This window comes from Lepisosteus oculatus, chromosome 9 (assembly GCF_040954835.1).
Source record: "Lepisosteus oculatus isolate fLepOcu1 chromosome 9, fLepOcu1.hap2, whole genome shotgun sequence".
Classification (NCBI taxonomy): domain Eukaryota; kingdom Metazoa; phylum Chordata; class Actinopteri; order Semionotiformes; family Lepisosteidae; genus Lepisosteus; species Lepisosteus oculatus.
Genome location: NC_090704.1, coordinates 18,722,503 through 18,746,819, shown reverse-complemented (window position 1 = coordinate 18,746,819; position 24,317 = coordinate 18,722,503). Strand labels below are relative to the sequence as shown.

The window sequence follows — 24,317 nt, the reverse complement described above, 5'->3', positions numbered from 1 at the left end:
TGATTGTTTTAAATGTTTCTATCCCCCAATCTACTATTATTGCCACAGTTTATAGCGCACCCAAACCCAGTGGAGCCTTCTTAGGTGAGTTTTCTGATTTTCTCTCATTCTTATGCCTTAAGTTTAAAAGGATCCTTATTCTAGGGGACTTTAATATACACATCGATTCAAGCTCTTCCAGTCTGGCTAAAGACTTCCTTTCTCTTTTGGCAAGCTTTGACCTTACTCAGTTTGTTTGTACCCCTACACATAACAAAGGACACACCTTAGATCTAATTATTGCAAATGACTCCTTTGTCTCCCACTGCTCTCCCCTTGATCTAGGCCTCTCTGACCACTTAGCCATTCTCTTCAATCTGGAATTACCTGTTTCTAACACCTCCTCCCCACGCTCTGTAAATTTCCACAACTGGCGATCAATTGATCACCCAAGGTTTGCAAATTCTATTCTGTCCTCCTTATCCTGTTTCTCTTCCTCTGACCTTCTAGAGGACAAAATAGAGTTACTTGACAGTGCTCTTTTATCTACCCTTGACAACTTTGCTCCTTTAAAAACTCGAACCATCTCTTTCTCTCGCCCTGCCCCCTGGTACAATGACCATCTGTGATCCATGAAGGCAGCCTTTCACAAACTTGAGCATAGTTGGCGTCTTTCCAGCCTAAATGTACATTATCAGGCTTGGAGATATTACTTATCTGATCGTAAGGTTACCATAGAGTCTGCTAGATCCACCTACTTCTCTCACACCATTGAAAATCACCAAAACAACCCCAGAAATCTTTTCTCCACCATCAACAGACTGCTCAAGCCAAACTGCCCTAACACATTACCTGCCTCATCACAACTTTGCAACACATTCTTAGATTTCTTTAGTTCTAAGATTGACAACATCCGGCATCACATTCTCTCCACTACGCATATAATTTCCATACCTCCTCCCTCCTCATCCAAATTCTCTGGTTTCCTTCTCTCCAGCTTCTCTCTTCTTGACTCAGCATCCCTCAACAAACTAGTTACGTGCATGAAACCAACCACATCTATCTTAGATCCCATTCCCACCACTTTATTCCAGTCCTGTTTCTCTTCTCTCTGTCCCATTGTCCTCAATATTTTACATGAATCCATGAGCACTGGCGTTGTACCAACAGTCCTCAAAACTGCTGCCATTACCCCAGTGCCAAAAAAGCCTAACATGGCTCTCGACAATCTAAACAATTTTCGCCCCATCTCCAACTTACCCTTTCTTTCTAAAATTCTAGAAAGTGCTGTCACACTTCAGTTACATAACCACCTGATGACAAACAACCTTTTTGAACCCCTCCAATCTGGCTTCCGTCAACTTCACAGCACAGAAACGGCCCTGGTCAAAGTCACCAACGATCTTCTAATAGCTTCTGATTCTGGTTCTCTTTCCATACTCATCCTTCTTGATCTCAGTGCTGCTTCTGACACTGTTGACCATAACATCTTACTCTCTCGTCTTGAGACTGTGTTTGGAGTTTCTGACACTGCCCTCAAATGGTTCAAATCTTACCTCACTGATCGCTGTCACTTTGTCTCTTTTAATGGGTACAGGTCTGAAATTGGTCTTGTTAAGTCTGGTGTCCCTCAGGGCTCAATACTGGGCCCCTTGCCCTTCAGCATTTACATGTTTCCTCTTGGTCAGCTTTTAAGATCACATGGCCTCAGCTTTCATTTTTACGCTGACGATGCTCAAATATACATCCATACCAAACCTGACACTGATGTGGCTGTCTCTATTCTATCTAATTGCATCTCTGACATAAAAATTTGGATGACTCAAAACTTCCTTCATCTCAACTGAGACAAGACTGAAGTCGTGCTTGTTTGGTACTCCCCATCGACTTCGTAAAGCCAGTCCTGTAACCCTTTCTGTAGATAGCTCTGTACTTGAGCTTCAATCAAAATTGAAAAACCTTGGCGTTATATTCGATTCTGGCTTAACATTCAACCCACATGTGCAGCATAATGTAAAAACATCTTTTTTTCACCTTAGAAATATCGCAAGACTATGCTCTATGCTATCATTAACTCTGGCTGAAAAGCTGATCAACACATTTGTATTCTCTCGAATTGACTACTGAAATGCTCTACTCGCAGGGGTGTCAAAATCTACTCTGAACAAGCTGCAGTATGTCCAAAATTCAGCAGCCAGAATCCTGACCAGGTCTAGTGCAAGTGTTCACATTACTCCTGTCCTGGAGTCCTTGCACTGGCTTCCGGTCAAATCCCATGTAGACTTTAAAATCCTCATGCTCACCTATAAGGCTCTGCATGGCTTGGCACCTCAGTACCTGTCTGAACTATTATCGCCCTACTCCCCACCTCGCAACCTCTTCAAATTCTGCCCTCCTTACTGTTCCCCTAGCCCATCTACATTGTATGGGTGACAGGGCCTTCTCCTGTTATGCCCCCAAGCTCTGGAACTCTTTGCCCAAGGATATCAGAGAGTCACCTTCTCTAAATTCCTTCAAATCCAGACTCAAAACCCTCTTCTTCAGAAAAGCCTTTACTTAACTGGTTCAGGCTCCTTCAAGGTAAAAACCTTTATTGGGTAGAGGAAGGGGGGGCAGAGTGGGACTCAGGGGACTGAGACAAAAAACATGTACAAATACAAAGGCACATACAACAAAAAATAAACCTGGGAGACCAGGGAAACAAACTACACACAATAGAAAGGAACCAAGAGTCCAGGGAAACAAGGGTCAGGGAGACCAGGGAACACAGAAACCAGGAAGTGAGAGACCAAAACACCAAGAGAAAAAGAACAAAGAAACAACAAAAAACTCGGGAACAAAAAATAGAAACACACAGCACAAAAAAAAAGTTCAATATTCTGTCACGGATGCCGGAGTAAAATCCCTTGGAAAGCTAGGTATTTGTACGCCTTTGTGCGCTTAACTATGCAAGTAACCATACATTGTGTGAATACAGAACAGAAGACCAGAAGACAAAGGAGGAGAGGAACCAAAAACTCCTTAGTAAGGAGAAAAAACCCTCTAGGGGTCCAATGTCAACTGGCTGTTCAACCCCTATGGGCACGCTAACATTATACAATAAAAACAGGAAATAAATGAATGCGGGTTTTAATCCATCCATCCATCATATACGTCAGTAATCCATGCAGATCCATGCAGATCTCTGTAGACCAGCAAAACGATAGCTATATCCACGATGCCTCTCTTGTATCCAAGCATCCAACTCAGGTGGTGCCCAGCCCGGGCACCATCCGGACATGTGGGGAGGAGAATAGGATAGTTTGGTCAGAATAGATGTATCTACCTGGTGGGCCAACATAGAGACACACAATGGCATGTACCAGAGCACCAGCAGCCGTGGTTGCAGCAGGCTATAATGTAAGGTGTGAGCAGGCTAGGCTGAAGTAATAGGTCTTCAGTCTGGATTTGAATACTGAGATTGACTTGGCATCCCAAATGGGAGACTGTTTCATAAGTAAGGGGCCCTGTAACTAAAGACTTTACCGCCAACTAAATTTTGTATTATTGCGTGAAATATGAAGAAGACCTGCATTCTGTGATCTAAGCAGGCAACTTGTATGGTAAACATTAAAAAGCTCCATTAGATAGACAGGTGCCAGACCTCTGAGAGCTAACCTGCTGTATACAAGAGAATGTGTTAATTTCTCTGTGTCTGGAGTGGAGAGAAACTGCCGTAGTTTTGCAATATTTCTTAACTGTAGGAAGCATGTTTTAGATACTGTTTTAACATGAGAGTTAACTCTACAGCAAGAGAATGTATACATTCTTGTCTCTAATATGATGCCTAGGTTACGTGCTGAGTCTTTGAGGCAAATTTTTAAATCCTCTGAGTTAAGTGCTGAAGTTATAGTAGTCCTATCGGTATTGCTGCCTCCAAACAACAGAACCTCCGTTTTTTCAGAGTTAAGTAACAAAAAGTTACACAACAAAAAAATTTTCGAAAAAATGTATATCCATTTATTTGCTGAAGGATCACCTGACAATATATATTACATCATTTTCAGGCCTGTTTTTTGCATGGCTTCATCACTCTGCATACAACTCTTTTCATGCTCTCTCACAAGTACAACATTCCCTGGAGTAGAAGAAGATGAGTAATGAGTGAATTAGGGACTACATTGAAGCTAAGAAAATGTCTGCTAGGGAGCTTGAAAACAGAAGCCACAGCTAGACTTTAGCACATGGTGCCAGGTGCACTATGGGTAGTTAGTGGCTAGACAGCATTTTCTATAAATTCAGTGTTAGTATAATTTTTTCCAAGAAGGATATGGGAATCAATATTAATGTTAATTTTAATATTTTACTAAAGATTTCCATGGAGAGGAGCATGACTGAGTTCCATGCAAGTTTTGTAGTTCCCTGCCATCGGGTGGGGCCCAGTTTGGGGCAAGGTGGTGGCTCCGTGGCTAAGGATCTGCGCCTGTGGCTGGAAGGTCGCCAGTTTGTATCCCGTGGCCGGTAGAGAAGTCCTAATCCGCGGGGCCCCTGAGCAAGGCCCATAGCCCCAACTGCTCCAGGAGCACCATATAAATGACTGACTCTGCTCTTTGACCCCAAGTTTCTCTCTTTGTCTGTGTGTCTCATGAAGAGCAAGTTGGGGTATGTGAAAAGACAAATTCCTAATACATGAAATTGTATTTGGCCAATAAAGTGATCTTCTCTTAAGATTAATGTTAATATCAATATCAAAATTAATGGATTTTAAGTTTAATTTAAAAGCTATTTGTGAAGTGCCTTCATGGAGGGTTTAGTGCAAATTTGCTAAAGGCACCCTCCAAGAAGGCAGGTCATAGTGTATAAAATATCTGGGTATCTGGAGGTTCCTGGCCCAGTGGTGCAGATCCATAGTGCATATGCTGTACAACATCAGATCTGTTTTACTTTAAATTAAATTTTTGTAGAGTTTACTGTGTTTTTAATAATCACATCACTTTTTTGAGTCTCATATAATTACACAACTCTTAAATCATGGTGGTTCTTATCCATGTAAAGTTGATAAAGTGAATAAGGTAATATTTTTATTTTATACTGAGCTATTAAATATATACAATGTAATGAAAATTAAAACACTCTGGAGAATGGAGACTAAAGAAGAAGAAACTTGATTTTATATAGCACCTTTAAAGGTGGCTTTCTAAAAGCATTTTACAGAATGACAACAACAAAAAATACACAAGATATGTGCAATGAAAATCCACAATGAGAGGAGACAGTAGATGGGAGTAATAAATAAGGTAGGAGCAAAGGTGTAAAACAGAATTAGTTAAGTAAAGGCTCTTCTAATGAATAGGGTTTTGAGTTTAGATTTGAAATAGTTTAGGCAAGGAGATATCCTGATATCCTTAAGGCTAGATTTCCAGAGCTTTGGGGGATAAAAAGAGAAGGCTCTGTCACCCCGTAGAGATAGGAGATCAGAATTAGAGGAGCAAAGGTTGCCAGATGAGGAGTAGAATGATAGTAGCTCAGACAGGTACTGAGGTGCCAAGCGAAGCAGAGCCTTATAAATGAGCATGAGGATTTTGAAGTCGACAAGAAACCTGATAGGAAGTCAGTACAAGGACTCCAGGATCGGAGTAATGTGATCACTTGCACTAGAACTGGTCAGGATTCTGGCTGCCAAATTTTGGACATTGTGGAGTTTGTTTAATGTGGATTTAGTAACCCCAGCAAGTAGAGCATTAGAGTAATCAATTTGGGAGAAGACAAATATGTTGATTGACTTTTGAGCAACAGTTAGTGATAACGTAAGTTTGATAAGTTTGGCAATATTTCTGAGGTGAAAGAATGATGTTTTGACAATATTATGCACATGTGGGTCAAATGTCAAGCCTGAATAAAATATCACCCCAACGTTTTTCAATTGAGACTGAAGCTCAAGTACAGTACAATCCACAGATAGGGTTATAGCATTAGCTTTACAAAGTTGATGGTTTCAGTCTTGTCACAGTTTAGATGAAGGAAATTTTGAGTCATCCATGTGTTTATGTCAGAGACACAGTTAGAGAGAGTAGAGACAGCCACATCAGTGACATTATTTTGTTATGGGTGTAGATGTGACTATCAATAGCATAGAAGTGATAGTTGAGGATCATAAAAGCTAACCAAATGGAAGCATGTAAGTGCTGAAAAGTATAGAGCCCAGTATCAAGCCCTGAGGAACAACAGACTTAACAAGTCCAATTTCAGACCTAAGTCCGCCCACAGAGACAAAGTGACAATGGTCAGTGAGGTAAGACTTGAACCATTTAAGAGCAGATGAGAAAGCCATGGTTAACAGTGTCAAAAGTATCAATGAGATCAAGAAGAATGAGAATAGAAACAGAACCAGAATCAGAAGCTATAAGAAGATCGTTAGTGACTTTGACCAGGACAGATTCTGTGCTGTGAAGTTGTCGGAAGCCAGATTGGGGGGGTTTTAAAAGGTTATTTGCAACGAGGTGGTTATTGAACTGAATTGTAACAGCATGTTCTAGAATTTTTTGCAAGCAAGGTAAGTTGGAGATGGGGCGAAAATTGTTTAGATTGTCCAGAGGCTTGTTTGGCTTTTAGGCAGGGGGTAATGGCAGCAGTTTTGAGGATTAATTTATTATACTGAGGACAATGGGGCAGAGAGTAGTGAAACAGGATTAAAATAAAGTGGTGGGAATGGGATCTAATAGGCAAGTGGTGGATTTAATAAGTGAAACCAGTTTACTGATGGATGCAATGTCAAGAAGAGAGAAATTAGTGAGAAGGGAACCAGTAAAGTTGGGCAAGCAGGAAGGAGGTATGAAAGTGACATACATTGTGGAGAGAATGTCATGCTGGATGTAGCTGATTTTGCAGCTAAAGAAATCTTAAAATGTGTTCCAAAGTTGCGATGAGGCAGGTGTAGTGATGGGGCAGTTTGGCTTTAGCAGTCTGTTGATGGTGGAGAAAAGGTGTCTAGGGCTGTTATTTTATTTTTTTAAATGTGAGAGAAGTAGCTGGATCTAGCAGACTAGATCCTTATATTGGTATCCTTATATTCAGACAAGTATTTTTCCCAGCCTGATAATTTAGGCCAGAAAGAAGCCATCTACATTCAAGTTTCCGGGAAACTGCCTTCATTGAACGCAGATGGTTGGTGTACCAGGGGGAAGAGCGAGTAAAAGAGATGGTTCGAGTTTTTTGAAGAGCAAATACTGTACAGTCAAGCTAAGAGAGCGCTATTAAGCAAATGTATTTTGTCCTCTAGAGCAGTGGTTCTCAAGGTTATATGGTCCGCGGACCACTTACACCAAGTCACAGATGCGATGGACCACCTATGCCTACATCCACTTCTAACCCTGTAAAAATATCACCTATTATTGTACTAAAAATAACAAATATTGAATTAAATATTATAAAAAGTAATATTATTTTTACAAACAAAGCTGCATATTTTGCAAATATTTTTATTCCTTAAAATGTTAATGTGAAGAACTAAACTGCCTTGTTGAGCAATCAGAGAAATGAATATCTGGATCCAAGCTGGACAAGTCTCATGTCCGGACGAAGACATCACATCAAGCACACCTTCTGTTTCCTTGCACATCACATTTATCAATCTGTTGGAATTAGAATTACAGCACTGCTGGTATGGATTACAAATTCACTTGCATTTTCACTTTTATTCTGCATCTTATTTCACTTGCACTGTCACTATCATTGCTATATTTAAATTTCAGAGTCCCAGATTTGAGACAGTGATCCATAATAACCCTTCTTCTTTGATTGCTTCTTTAAATTACACTTTGAACTTTTAAACTCAAGGTAAAATATTCAAAAGTAAGAACAAAACAGTACGAACAATAATAAATGCAACGGTCGAACCACACATATAAAAAACGTAAATAACGGAACCAATCATGACAACAAGTGATGCGCGGGTTGACTCGGGTTAAAAAAAAAGATTTTAGATCGGGTTGGGCGGATGAGGGTTGAAATATGACCAAAAGCAAAATATTGCAGAAAACCGATCATTTGTATCTTAAATTAAAGTGATTTTAAGGTTTAAAACTGACATTTTACCATATTTAAGCCCCAATTGGTTGTATCACAAGGCAAAGCGGAAAAAAATGTAAGCAAACAGACAACAGTGTATTACAAAAAAAAAATGGCAACTTCGCTAGAGCAGATCAGGACACAACTCCAGAATAGTGAAATAAAAATAAAGAAGAGAGAGGGACAAAAGAGCCAGGTGGGAGAAGTTTGGCGAGCTAGTTAGCACAACTGAAGAAAAAAGCACAGGTTATGTTAACTGCATCGATTGTGGAGCAAGACTAGGCTACCTTAGTCTGTTTAAAACAAGGAATCTGGATATGCTGTTTCAATAAATGTTAATCAAATGAATGTTCGAATATTGTTCGGTGTAATTTCTAATGGAGTGGGTTTGGACTGGCTTCGAGTCAGTTCTTTATCATTTTAAATTAGGTGCAGGTAAAAAAAAAGTTGACCTGTGCATCACTAATGACAATAGATTGCTGCACGGTGGCAAGGATGTTGCCGCCAAACTGACTGAATCATTTTGTGTGCGACATCACTTCAATCGTGGTGCATAAAACTAAAACACTGAAGCGATAGGCGCTGATGGGGAGAAAGAAGTGGCGAGGTGGTACACCATAACTCAAGCTTAATTAAAACACAAAGGCAACGGAAGGGTACAGCCAAGGAGAATGAATGGAAATTTTGCCCTTTCTGCAGACCCTTAAGCCGACTAGGCTGGTGCTTGCCCCATTACTGACACAGACGGTCCCATTAACAGCTGGTGAAACCCCAATATCTAGAACCACCACACAAGTCCCTCCTCCCACTTTTTAAAGCTTGCAGTTCTTAACAGTGCTCCTAGGGGGAGCCCCTTCGTAGCAGATACTAGAATATTCTTTCCTCTGACTTAAAACAGCGTAGACTTGCTTTAAGAAAGATAATTAGGTAAGCCCGCGTACCACCTGCCTGGACCAATGGACCTAGTTCAAGGGAAGAGAAGTAAGAAAAAAAAAGAGTAATTTGCAATGATTAAGGCTGTATCTTTTGTTATGTGTTGGGCTAAGAACAAACTGGGTTAGATCAAAGCATCCCAACAAAGCCAGAAAATCTAAAGCTAAATTGGAAGATCATGAGTCAATATGTATATTAAAGTCCCCAAGAATAAGGATCCTCTTAAATCTGTGGGATAAAAATGAAAGCAAATCAGCAAACTCACCTAAAAAGGCTTCATTAGGTTTGGTTGGTCTAAAGACCATGGCAATAATGGTAGAGTGGGGAATGGAGACATTTAAAACAAGACACTTAAAAGAAGAGAGCAGAGGTAAAGTAACTGGATTTAAACTGTAAAGAAGAATATAAATAACAATTATGCCCCCACTTCTGGCCGAGAGATGAGGGAGGTCAAACAAACCGTACCTTGGAGGGACTAGTTGGTTGAATGTACTAAGTATTGATATAGTGAGTAGTGAAATACTGAGTACGCATTGATATAGTAAGTAGTGAAAAAACACACACACTAAGTAAATTGATAAATTAAATCCCCCGCATTTTGTAATTCCAATTAAAACAACCAGTGCTCCTGACCAAAGGTACAGCAAACTTAACACAGATAGGGATACAAAGGCCAGTGGTTCTCAAACTATGGTACCACAAGTGGTACACGGAACACCCCTAGGTGATACGCCATATGACCCTGGAACTTTGTTGTGTGCACTGAAATCTTGGAACGGGTTTTCATATTTTCTATTTTAATAAAATTAGTTTGTGTCGAAAGCGCAGTCCACATTCTAGGATTCAGTGTAAGCTAGCTAATACCTGAGTGGACACAAGAGCTATGTAATTCTATATCAATGTATGACATCCACCACGAGGCCTTTGCCGTCGATGCCTGACGATTTAAAATCTTTTAAAATCTGTTGGGAATTGTATGCTGGGCTCGACCAATTAATTCACATTTGCTTTGCTTGACTATATTTATATTGTTTATTTTTAATTGTTGTTGTTCCAGTTGTCACTCTGTAAAGCGCTTTGAGAAACCACCTTTAAAGGTGCTATATAAAATACAGTTTATTATCATAATATTTATTATATGTGTATGTGAGTGTGTGCGCGCACACGTGCTCATGTTGGTCATTGAGATTTTCTGGGTTTCCTATGAGAAGATGACTTGTAGGTGGTACTTGGATGCTTTGGTTTGATCAGGGTGGTACTTGGTCCAAAAAGTTTGAGAACCACTGCACTAGACTTTTTGTTTAATATTTTGCTTCTCGTAACTGAACTCCTAGACATTTATTTCCATTGTGAATAAATAAGTTTTAAAATCCTGTTCTCTGGCCAATTTTATATGTGTTAAAGACTATGATTGTTCTGGCAACCATAATTCTGATAATATTTCAGACATTTTTTTAAGGATATCATTCTAGTAAACTGCTCACATAAAATTAATTTTGCAAATAAGTTTTGAGACACGTCCTGAGACACAAGCATAAGTGCAGACAGGTCAATCAAATCAGCAGAAGCCATTTAGATACAATGTTATCACAAGCATTTAAGTTTTAATTGGGAATCTGTGGCACTCAGGGCTTGTTAGACAGGGCTTCCAACATTAGGTGTCTGTGGTCCCTCACATTTCTAAGACTAAGAGATTCAGCTTGTCACTGACTTTTTCAGCAGCAATAGCTGATGCTATAATAACCCCCCCGCATGCACAAAATACAATGGACAAAAACATCTACAGATGCAGCCATTCAAAGTTCGTGGTACAAACCCATACCGCACACAACTACGCATGAACCACCGCGCCGTACCGCGGTACCTGATTGGCTGGCCAAAGTGACCGACAGGGGCACTCATGGTGCATTGGTCAGTAGTGAAAAGATTTAATCATTTAATCTCTTTACTGTGCACATTTTAATCCATTTAGTATTGAATATTTATATGGAATTTCACAACTAACTGTATAAACTGTATATTGCTGGTATTGGAAGTTTAAAGAAAAAATACACACCAGTATTCCACTTCTCCCTAAACATTTTAAGCATCAAAGTCTTACATGTGGTTATTTCAGAAACTTTTTTACGTGCTCCTTCTGACCATATTACTGAACGTTTATATACTTTGTGAAAATTGATCGTTTTAACCTTTTCCGCGAATACACTCGTTATCGGAGTAAACAAAAGTATACTTTTAGAATTTGATTAATAGGGAATATAATATGGAATCGTGTATCTAATGAAATTAATAACAATATAATTCTATTCATAACGATATAATGAAATTAATAACGATATAATTCTATTCATAACGATATAATTGACATTTTTTATATTTCTAAATATCACAACATGTTTGTACTGTATGTACACAGCGGTATTGCAGGGTGTAGGGCAGGAACCCAAGTGAGCCAAAAACGTTACATCATTAAAACAGTAATATCTTCCGTGTCGCATTAAGAAGTTTGAAAGGAGGAGACACTTTACACTTTAACTTCAGTTCACAGAGAAATTTCACCAGAGCCTCCCAACATTGTCCAATAATACTCTTCTTGTGTCTAATTTTCAGTTTAGCAGGATTCAAGCAGGATTTCAGATGAAAGGCAGTAACGTCAAGCAAGCCCAAATCAAAGTTTAACCCATTCAGAGCCTACATTACATTTTAGTGTTTCATTTTGAGCTGAAGACCCTCACACCTGAAGAAGGCTTCACAGCCGATATGTTGCGTTTTCTCTCTTCTCTTTTCAGCATGGAATAAACCTATTACTTGTTCCTTTGCAGACTACGCAGGCTGAAGTAGTCTTGTACAGTGATAATAGACATGGGTAATGTCATCCCCATTAAACAATGTGCTTATCGCGCAAATCCTGCTGAACTAAAAGTGTGTATTGTCTTTTTAGGGTTCTGTAGCATTCCAGTTTATGTTTGTACTTGCAAGAATGGCGATTACAAACATTAAAATCATACTTGCTTTATACTGTCCAAATGAGCAATCTTACTATTATAAAATATACCCACTTTTACATGTTTAATGTGTACAATACTGTAATACAGTAAAGTCTCAAACAGTATCAACTTGAATTCTCTCTATTAATATAACTATCAAGTGGTATTAAATAAATACAGCTTTTTAGTACAGATTACACTTTTCTAAAAATAATTTTAAAAATAAAAATGATTACAATGTAATCTTTGCACGTTTGATCCCAAGAGGAAGTACAATATGCTCCAGCTGGAACAGCAACCCCCCCGCTTTCCAATGAAAGACAGGTTCCTTTTGCCCAAGACAGTCAGGAGACATTAGAAACTCGCCACAACCGGACTGTTACAGTAACGCATTAACAAGTTAAAACAATTCCATTGAAAAGCCGGGCGTGATAATTGTTTTCTTCCTTGATTTGCTGATCTGTAAGTCCGTTGGGCGCAGTGAATGTGAATTCGGTCTTGCAATGTCAGATTGTGAAAATAAAAGTATTTTATGAAACACACGTTTGCGATTTTAATCACGATGGGGGTAAGGGGGTCTCTCTATGACACTCTCCCTTATAAGATGAACATGAAACTGTCACGAACAGTTCTTTCCGGGCCCTATGCAGACGACACGATCCGGAATTGTAAGGTAACACGGGGGAAAAAGTCATGCAGGAGAGGGTATGGACACAGGGGGCGTGTCCAAGGGGAGCAGGTGTCCACGGGGAGTGAGTCCGGGGCAAACGATTCAAGAGAAAATCCAAATGGGTAATCCAAGACAGAAGCAAAGTCCAAGGCCAGGAGATCCATCTAGGGGAACCATCAAGGGGAACCATCCATGAACCGGGTTGGAACCGACGAAGGGAGGGGAATCAGGAACAGAAGGTTAAAACCATAACGGACCCAGACGCAGCAGGACCCTGGGGTCTCACAAAGCGGAATTCAATGAGGAAACAGGAGTGACGTCTGCGTCTGGCTTTTAAGGTGGAACAGAAATAGGAAACAGGTGCAGATAATGGGAGAAAACGAGAAAGTAGTGATAGAGGAGTAGTGATCGTGACAGAACAAAACAAGAACTAAAAATAAGATACAATCTACAGACATATTACAGACATTTACAACAGACATATAATAAAACATTTACATATATTGTTAAATTATTACTTTAAATATATACTTTAAATTACTGTAAATATATTACTTTATTTTATATACAGTAGCTGATATGATTTGGATGCTGTTGTTATTAACTATCGAAGTCTGTTTTTATAGCTTTTAAAGTCATGCAATGTCTAAGCAGGAACACATCATATCTCGTTTTTTATTTATTTTTTAAGAATTAATAAAATCGATTGCCCAGCCTAATTTTAAAGACCTCTACTTGTGAAACTTTTCACAGCCTGTACATATATACACAATACTGTTGACAGCAGGAAAATTCCTATTCTTTACTCTGCAGCTCATTAAAAACAGTACCCAAGCTGATTATTTTTACACAGAAGAGTGACACAGCTTTGCGTTGTGAATCTGTTTCTCCATGTTTACAAGAAAAGTGGAATACAGTAATACTACCTGCTATATACATATATACATATACTGTATTTAGATATTTAGATCCTCAGTGCTTGTACTATTAATTGCAGTGTTCAAATACATGTGGTAAAGAAATAAACAAAAAACAAGTCATTTATTTCTTTATCAAATTGGCTAGCTAATGTCCTGTCCTTGTTAGTAAGTTACTTGTGGCTGTGTTTCTGTGATACAGGTTCGCGTTGTGAATCTGTTTTTCTAAGAAAACATGTGTCAGTCTGCCCGTGGGGGGAAGGTGGACTGTCTTTCATTGGAAGACTTGCCCTATTCTACTTTGAAAATGAAGAAGCTGAGGAAACAGTTGTGAAACCAGTTTGTTTACAAACAATGTAGACACAGAGACTGAGAATTTGTGGAGTGAAATCTGGCACAGCCAGCACTCCCAAGAGAGAGAGAGAGGAGCAGAGCAGACCAGACCAGACCAGACCAGACACAGGGGTGCGAAAACCGAGCGATCTCCCCAGACTGTACACCCGTTTCAAAGTGGGTCAGCTCCTTTCCTAATCCTTGTCCTGATCACATATCACTCCTGTCCTGCCCCTCACCGTGTACCCCAGCCAGGCGCTATTCGGCTTGCAGCGCCAGGCGAATGCGCAACATTAATGTAGGGCTTGCGGGTTTCAAAGAAATGTTTATTTGTTAAAAGAAAACTCAAAGCGATTGCGTGATTTGAATACCCAACCTCATGCTTATAAGTCAGTCACTTAAGCTATCATGCCACCCATGCAGTCATGTGACAAGCACTGAAACAGCAATACCACATATCAATGGATATAATTAATATAATTATATCATTATTAATTTCTTTAGATACACGATTCCATATTATATTCCCTATTAATCAAATTCTAAAAGTATGCTTTTGTTTACTCCGATAACGAGCGTATTCACAGAAAAGGTTAAAACGATCAATTTTCACAAAGAATATAAACGTACAGTAATATGGTCAGAAGGAGCACGTTGAAACGTTTCCGAAATAACCACACGTAAGATTTTGATGCTTAAAATGTTTAGGGAGAAATGGAATACTGGTTTGTATTTTTCTTTCAACTACCAAGACCAGCCATATACAGTACAGTTTACATACAGTAATATGTTTATGTTCCTAAATTAATATATTTTATGAGCACGTGAAAGGCATACTTTGTATGATTGGAAACGAATACGTGATTGGATCAACTAAATGCTGTGGTGTTACTTTTTGTCAATGAAAAAATAAAGTATTTTCGTTTACATGTGTAAATGTGGACCAGGGTAATACTTTGAGTTTAAAGCTTGTCCAAGGTCATTCATTATCAATACTATTAGTTATATCTTCAGTAAAGATTTTGATGCATAAAATATTTATGATAAAGGTGGTAAGTTGTGTACTTCTGTCCAACTGAGCAATCTTGCTTTTAGAAAATATATTGACTTTTTAAAGTTTAATTATTAACATGCTGTAATACACAGTTTAAATTTAAAAGTCTAAAGCTTATACAACTTAAATTCTTAATTGAATAAAGAGTGTCCCTCAGCAGTGATCGGGATCCGAAACTAAGTGTTTTCTGGTGACAGCTCAAATGCTGTACAGAAGAGGTTAAGCTTTATTAGCTCCACCTGCCGGTTTTACAAGGTGATTCCGGATACTATTAACATAATCTAATTTGCATACGGTAAATTGTGGTATATTGCAACACGCCCACCGCGTTGTACCGCAGTGTACCCCACTCATTTTGAATGTGTGCATCTGTATTTAAAAAATGATTGATCTGTATATTGACAATAAAATCCAGAAGTTGCTATTGTGGGATAGAATACTGTACAGTAAAATATAAATTTACTATAAAATATAATATTTCTATTAAAAAGCATTCTACTTCATCATAAAAGTCATAACAGTACTGTAAGGCAACACAGGTTTTGTGCATTTCTGGGATATCAGCAATGTTAAGTAATTGAATGCTTTTTGTCCCACATTTCACACTGCACCACAATAACCACAATAACATACTCCCTGAGCTAAACCGATTCACAGTCTCCAGCAAGGTTCCTTACTTAAAGGAATTCTACTACAAACTAGAGAAAAGTATGCTCCCTCACAGGCCTAACAACTTTTAAAAATCTATTGTTAGATTTTTTAGCAATAGTTACCATGGGAGTTTACATTTTTAAATGTATGAACCTTTATTTAATCTTTATTAATATAGCAGTAATAACAACAGCAATAATAATAAAATAATGTATTCACTAACAAGATTATAGTTTCTGTAAAGTCATTGAGACATTTTGTATACTGTATATTTAAAATGTCTGTTCTCCCACATTTCTCTGGCCTGTCACTAAGTTCGCAACAGAGCAGCATCACAATTCTAGAGCCAACAGCTTAGCTGTTACCGCACATCATGCACATAGATGTGGGTAGCGACTATAGTTTTCTTTATAAGTGTAGAATCCTAGGCCCTTGTGGTTGTAAAATACTCCACTCACCCATGATACCCATAATAAATTACTTTACTATGTCGAGTATTTAATTAATACCAGCATATCAAGATTTAAAATTTGATCTATGTCATGTTGAAACACCGACACACTGGAGCTTTTATCTTGTCAATCAATCAATCAATCAATCAATTTATCTAATGGACAACAATACAGCATGCAGCAGTAGTTGCTAGCAATGTTCTGGTGTATGCAATATATTATGTCCAAGTAGTGCACAGTGAAAACTGTATGTCCATGTAGCCATTACGGGTGATTTGCTAAAGGAGCTGCACGTTGGCTTTTTAGCAGTCTTATTGCCTGGAGGTAGAAGCTGTTCCGTAATCTGTTGGACTTGATCGAATGTTTTGGTACTGTTTACGGACAGTAGGAGATAAAACAGTTTGTGACTGGGGTCCTTGAGAATGGACCTGGACTTCTTAAGACTGTACCTGTGTTAATCAATGTTGTTCTATTTTTCCAGTCCATATCATTAGAAAGAGGCCAGGCACTTCTAGGAACAATTATGTATAAGGTTAAGAAATTTGCTGAACTATCTAATACTAAATTTATTGGTTGAATTGAAAAGAATCTGTAACACCACGCAAAGGTAAAGTGGTGTTCTATTTCCAGAATTTTCATAAGTAAACTCATTTGCATCTGTCCATCTGATCAGCTCTTTCTCCCTGGCCTCGTGCAGGGAGTTGTGCAATGCTGTTGCTATCACATGGCTAGACCACGAGAAGAATCCTTCCTTTTAGAGCAGGTGAGGTGGGAATTTAATCACTGTGTGTTTGCAACTGTCTCCTGCACTGATACAGCTCCTACAAGTAGAGAAGTCAATCCATTAATACTGTTGACACCTGGCATGCCTGCTGCATGCTGAAGACCCTGATTGCCTCATTCCCCACTCATCTGCTTCCTCACCTACCAAGTGAAGAGCAGGCTAAAAAACAGGTTGATGGTTTTCATAACAAATGAACATCAACACATTAAGACACCTACCAATTACAACTTAGGAGCTAGAGGGTTTCAGAGACAAACTTAATTCACTCAAGTCTCTGAGAAAGCCAATAAATTTGAAACAGTTATACTAATTATATGATTAGACACATCATATGCCGTATATATTATATAATAGGCTTAGATTCATGACATTCTATTGCGGGACTTTTTACTTTACTGTACATTATTTAGGTTTCCTGTTTACTTTTTAAAGATTATCACTTTATAATGAAGAAAGATATAAGATATGTAGAAGGGGTTAACTGATTCCTTTCTGCACAAGGACTGGACTTCTTGTGACACAAGACATTCCAGGCCTAGAGTTATGGCAGGAAAGGGGATACCTGATAAGGATTCCAGATACCAGCTAGGAACCCCCCCCAATGAAAGAAACCTAAAACCAACCATCAAGAGTGGTCAAAGTCTGGGGATTGTCCGAACACCGTGACCTCTTCCCATTACCATGGAAACGAACTACGTCAGAAGTGGTCGAAAAGTGCTATATAAACTGGAAGTTTTGTACCTGTATTATGAACAATACTTTGGTCTTATTGTTCCTTGTATGCAATAAAACTCAGCTGTTTAAACTTCATTTTGGGATCCAGAACGTATTTGTCTGTTACAACAATAATAATTTAGTAAATAGGAAAACCTGTTAATTGTTTTGCATATTCAGTAGTTGTCCCTTGTGCACAACTCTCTCTCATACTAGCGTTAATCCCGCATCAGCAGGGTCCGCTTGTTGGAATGCCCTTCTCCATTTGGTGGTTTGAACCAAATCTTTGAGCTGACATTGCCATTAAATGCGACTGAGAATTCTCCAACCGGCACATCGCTCCGCCTGCCGTCGGAGAGGGGGTCGGGGGGGGGGGGGGGTCCCTTGTGCACAACTGATTTTATAAAAGGAAAAATGTACAGGTCACATGATATGTTGGCCATGTTGGCTGGGATGTAGAACACTTACATGCCATCTCCTCGGGTAGCTTGTGTATATGTAATGTAAACTGGAATAAACCTCTGAAGAGTCAGAGCACTTGAAGAATAACACAAATGTTTTTCACAAGTTAATATGGCTGATTGGTTATGTGGTTTCGTTGGCATTTTATATTTTATTTTTTTCGATTTTCTCCACCAATCACTGTGCCACTTTGAATGAACTTTTAGAACCGTGATCCTTAAAAGAGAGGAGGCTGCATTTAACCCAATAAATCAATATCGAAGCTATAATTCAATCAATACTTTTTAAAATGTGAAAGGTGAATGACAAAAATGGCTGATTATGTTTTCGGGACGTCTTAACAAGAAAATCTGTGCATTCTTTTAAACAAATTTACTAAAAAACAGTTGCTTTAGTTGAAAATTATCATTAATGGCACCATGACATGAATGCAATACTGTATATTGTCACAAGGAGGAGGTGTTTCATGGATAATCTTGAAATATTACACATATGTACTGTAGGTTATAGTTAACTAATGTGTGTCACCTAGAACATTTCTAGTTAATTTATCCTACTGCCACAACTATCCTACTGGTTGTTTAAGTAATTGAAACAACCGAAAATGAGCTTAAAGAAAAATTAGGCACCAGTTTTACCTATTTCTGCTGTATAACATCAATTACCCAAACTAATGGTGTGCAATACCCTAGGATGATGACCATGTATGGACTTAAAAATAGAGTTTTACTGATTGACATACTTATACCTGTTTTCCAAAGGTACATTCACATTACATTTCAGGCAACATGTGTGCATGAAACTTATCGGATCCTTAACCTGCATATAGGAGTACAAACAACCATATGGGAGAAATCCAGGGAAATGGGGAAGTGAACTCTCTTCAGAACTGTCTTAACTCCTCCTACATTCTCTTTCTACAGGATGGGACAACACTTGGAATATGAGAAGCTACCATATTTTATATTATATTCTACTTAACATTATCTACCTGACAAGAGACAATTCAAATCCAGCTTGATATTAAAAATGTTAAGTAAAATAGATTTGCTGAATGAATTTTCATTTTTTACTAAAAATAAAATCTGTTTATGTTTTTTTTTTCAATGAGAAACAAGCGGAACCCATCAGGACAACAAGTGGTTTGATCATTATAAGGCTGATAAAGTGAAATACTCTTCAGGCAGCAATTGCAGATATATTGATATGAAAATTGTTTATAACACAATATTTTCTGTTTCAGAATGGAAGGAAAAGGATTTACTCTGGCCTTCATAAGGTCAAAACCCACGTCGTGCATGATTCTATGTATCCCATGTGTACAGATGTAAATACAGTGTAGTGTAAAACTACAGTGTGGTAATATTTGTCAGAAGACACATATGTTCTTCCAAAAAATAAGAAGCACTTAATTTCATTTCAGGTTTTCAAAAATAAAATGGCAGTTAGTGAACAGAAAATTCAGCCTTGATTCAGCATGTTTTACCAGTCAATTTCACCACATGGACATACTCTTTACTATGTTACACAGGCATGAAGGAAGCACAATTACAGTGCCTTGCGAAAGTATTCGGCCCCCTTGAACTTTTCAACCTTTTGCCACATTTCAGGCTTCAAACATAAAGATATAAATTTTTTATTTTATGTGAAGAATCACCAACAAGTGGGACACAATTGTGAAGTGGAACGAAATCTATTGGATTTTTGAAACTTTTTTAACTAATAAAAAAATGAAAAGTGGGGCGTGCAAAATTATTCGGCCCCCTTGCTTTAATACTTTGTAGAGCCACCTTTTGCTGCGATTACAGCTGCAAGTCGCTTGGGGTATGTCTCTATCAGTTTTGCACATCGAGAGACTGAAATTCTTGCCCATTCTTCCTTGCAAAACAGCTCGAGCTCAGTGAGGTTGGATGGAGAGCGTTTGTGAACAGCAGTTTTCAGCTCTTTCCACAGATTCTCGATTGGATTCAGGTCTGGACTTTGACTTGGCCATTCAAACACCTGGATACGTTTATTTGTGAACCATTCCTTTGTAGATTTTGCTGTATGTTTGGGATCATTGTCTTGTTGGAAGATAAATCTCCGTCCCAGTTTCAGGTCTTTTGCAGACTCCAACAGGTTTTCATCCAGAATGGTCCTGTATTTGGCTGCATCCATCTTCCCCTCAATTTTAACCATCTTCCCTGTCCCTGCTGAAGAAAAGCAGGCCCAAACCATGATGCTGCCACCACCATGTTTGACAGTGGGGATGGTGTGTTGAGGGTGATGAGCTGTGTTGCTTTTACGCCAAACATATCGTTTTGCATTGTGGCCAAAAAGTTCGATTTTGGTTTCATCTGACCAGAGCACCTTCTTCCACATGTTTGGGGTGTCTCCCAGGTGGCTTGTGGCAAACTTTAGACAAGACTTTTTATGGATATCTTTGAGAAATGGCTTTCTTCTTGCCACTCTTCCATAAAGGCCAGATTTGTGCAGTGTAAGACTGATTGTTGTCCTATGGACAGACTCTCCCACCTCAGCTGTAGTTCTCTGCAGTTCATCCAGAGTGATCATGGGCCTCTTGGCTGCATCTCTGATCAGTCTTCTCCTTGTCTGAGCTGAAAGTTTAGAGGGACGGCCAGGTCTTGGTAGATTTGCAGTGGTCTGATACTCCTTCCATTTCAAGATGATCGCTTGCACAGTGCTCCTTGGGATGTTTGAAGCTTGGGAAATCTTTTTGTATCCAAATCCGGCTTTAAACTTCTCCACAACAGTATTACGGACCTGCCTGGTGTGTTCCTTGGTCTTCATGATGCTCTCTGCGCTTTCAACAGAACCTTGAGACTATCACAGAGCAGGTGCATTTATACAGAGACTTGATTACACACAGGTGGATTCTATTTATCACCATCAGTCATTTAGGACAACATTGGATCATTCAGAGATCCTCGCTGAACTTCTGGAGTGAGTTTGCTGCACTGAAAGTAAAGGGGCCGAATAATTTTGCACGCCCCACTTTTCATTTTTTTATTAGTTAAAAAAGTTTCAAAAATCCAATAGATTTCGTTCCACTTCACAATTGTGTCCCACTTGTTGGTGATTCTTCACATAAAATAAAAAATGTATATCTTTATGTTTGAAGCCTGAAATGTGGCAAAAGGTTGAAAAGTTCAAGGGGGCAGAATACTTTCGCAAGGCACTGTAGCTGTGCTTAAAGAGGTACACGCCTACTTACATGAAGCAGCAGCACAGCAGCCAGGAAGGACTGTCCTTGACAGTAGCCAATGTCTTCATCATATACTGAATAGGCCTGGAAATTCAAAAAGAACAGACACATTATTAACACACACCTCCACATACAGCGGACAGCCCCACAGGACCAGGAAGATTCAACATATTTCATCATGTCAAAAACAATGGAAACAGCAAGTTGTTTCTGATGCTGTAATATTAAACATTTTGTTGACTTTTTTAAAGTAGGTTTTTGCATATTATTTTATTTATCGTCACAGCTGGAGAATACACAAAACATTGAAGAATCCAGTAGCCAGCAGCTAAAGATTTTACATCAACACAAAGTCTCAAACAGATGGCTGTATGAGCTCAGAAGCAGTTTTTTAGAGTTTAAGCTGTATATTCATTCAAAGCCCACTAGCATCTAAAGTGAACTGTTGTGATGGAATGTAATATAAAATTAATTACTTTCCGTTAGTGCCTTAAATCACATAATTTCACCACAGTCAAGACCACGTAATCTATTAGGCAATATTACACTGAAGAAGACCAAGGTGGAAACATTCATAGATAGAATGCAGCTTTTGGAATTTTTAATGAAAATGTGAACCAGAAAAACGTGCAGCTAACCACATTATTTAGGGACATTATGTGTGGATATGATTTTGAAAACCTTCAGGTTTTTGTGGGAGATATCTTCTCTTTTTGTCTCTGAATCCCATTAAAATAGTAATTAATTCTACTCTGCATTACCACCTGACATCCAGAGTTCAATTCTACATTATTGTTTTGCTGATGCACTTAATAAAATATTGTTTTCTATGAAATAATATTTCAGTTTTGATTGCATTGGCAGGAATAAAATTAACAATGCTTTAGCTGCAGCCAGTTTATTTTCTGACTGTAGTTTCATCAACAGTCAGCATGTATCTGCAATGTGATGTGCATAGAATGCAATTTATGTCCTTCATGTCTTACTTTGTATTAGGTTAAGTTATATTATTTGCAATATATTCATCTCCCACATCCAGAATGTTCCAAAACACAACAAACAGGCACAGAACAAAGAAAGACTTCAAGGACAAGTTGGACAAATAGCCAGAAAGGACTTTGCAAAGCTGTGTGAGCTAAATCACCAATTTGATTACCTTGATACCATACCTTGAAATAGAGCTACCTGATGTGAAATGACCAAAGGCCAATTATATTATATTACTGTTCTAGATACAAATTATCTTCCCCAGAGGTGCCATGTTTGTGATAACTTCCTCTCCCTGCAGACACAACTGACCCTGTGGAAATGTCCAACAATTTCATTTCCCTTTTTCTGGAGACAGCCCTGTTCTAAAGCTCTTTATGAGCCAAGTACTCAGACAGATTAAGATAAGAAAGCTAGTGATTGCTCTGACACACACAGCTCTGTAGAACACACTGCTGGAGTTCATTGTTCTTCACTCTGTGTTTATATATTTATGATGTAATTAAAACCACTCAGACATGACTCTGTACAGAGTAATTTCCTGATCCACAAAAAAAATGGAGAAGTCACAATCATTCCGGAAATGAGCATGACTAACGTCCATAATTCTTTGGGCTCCAAGACAGAACTAACTCCATACTTACCGGGGTCTCCTTTCTACAGGCAGCAATAAGAAGTCACAGCAACAACAGACAGTCACACCTGAAGTAAAGCACTAGTATATGCAATCATAAACAATAGGTTTTAAAAACTGAATTACTGATCAACTTAATTTAATTAATTTTCTTTGTCTACGAAGATCCAAAAGTTTAGAAGCCAAAAGAAAAATACACACAGTAAAAGTACTCTACTTCAATGGCCCTTCACCTACTGGTGTCCAAATACCCTGTCCAGGGGTTTTGCACCAAGCTTATAACAGCTCAGACAGGCAGGGCATACAACTCACTTAATTATTTTTGTTTAAAAACTTCCAGTTAAACAAGTAACAGGTGAATATATACCCTGGATCTCACTAACTAAGGTATTTTTGTCTGATATTTTTTCTTTTGTGTGTAGCGGAAAGGCTTATTAAAAATACAGGAATTAAGTTTGCTGCTCCCTTGCCAGTCCCTCTCTCCTTCATCTCAGTGGTGCTGGACACAGAGAGGCCGTTCCATTTGGTTCATATTTAAGGAGTTTTTCTAGCTGATAGAGCTTCCTGATAAGGAACAACTCCCAAAGCTGAGACATCAGCCACCCTAATAAATGGTCATCTCTGGCGCCTTACTGTTTGGGAGATTCCAAGGGAGAGTCTCATACGAAGTTGTTAACAACCCCAAGGTCAGAGTGCACTGTTACTCATCCTCCGCCTAGATCAGCCAATCAGGAACTGGTAGGGCAGGGTAATCCCCCATTGGTCTCAAATGCCCACGGAACTTTCAACCAATGAACTACCATAGTTCCTCCAGGTAAAACAGGCAGCACAGGGCTCCTCCGGTGCTCCTCCTGGAAATTCTCAGACTCAGCTCGGACAATCACGTAACGGCCAGTGTGTCCGAGTGTCAGGACTTTACTTTGTTCTAAGAGTCGAGAATGGAGGTCGCCAGCGCGTAACTAAAGGATCCACCTGAGGTTAGCCCAGCAGCAAGCCTCGTGAACCCACCGCGAACTCTCACCTGATCAACAAGTGAACTACGGTCAAAACTGTGGACAGCTGAATATCAGTATTCAGAACTAGCGCTACATCAGGAACGAACCGGTCTTCTTCCTGTCTAAAGTGTGTGACCTGCTTGGACCCGCAGTCACTTTTCTCTTGTGCACTCCTGCTAGTTTCAGCCAGAACTAACTAGCCGGTCTTCAGAGAGCATCAGCAGCGCATCGCAGCAGAAATCTCTCCCACTTCTCTCCAGCCGCAACAGCACTGCCTGGCACCTGACTAGAGAGCACTGATTGGACACAGCAACAGCCTGCCACTGTTCTTTTGTGTCCGGATCTGAATCCACACAGATTGGATGAGTATTCAACATTCTGCATTACAGCTCGAGAATTCAATTGTTACCTCAACCTGACCTGATATCAATTGAATTCCTATGAGTAATGTACTTTCTTTTGAGTATCTAGTGTAGACGTTGCAATCCAAGTTCATTTATGAAACGGTATGAAT

At 39.0% G+C, this 24,317-nt stretch overlaps 1 protein-coding gene across 2 annotated transcripts in view; it reads right to left on the bottom strand.

Moving 5' to 3' along the window:
* The window catches only part of rabgap1l (RAB GTPase activating protein 1-like), a 378,884-nt gene that overhangs the window by 132,695 nt on the left and 221,872 nt on the right, over positions 1-24,317 (bottom strand). For both annotated transcript variants that reach the window (XM_015355764.2, XM_006635021.3), the window contains one exon: positions 21,197-21,271. In XM_015355764.2, coding sequence (XP_015211250.2) covers positions 21,197-21,271 — 75 coding nt within the window. The remainder of the gene's footprint in view (positions 1-21,196; positions 21,272-24,317) is intronic.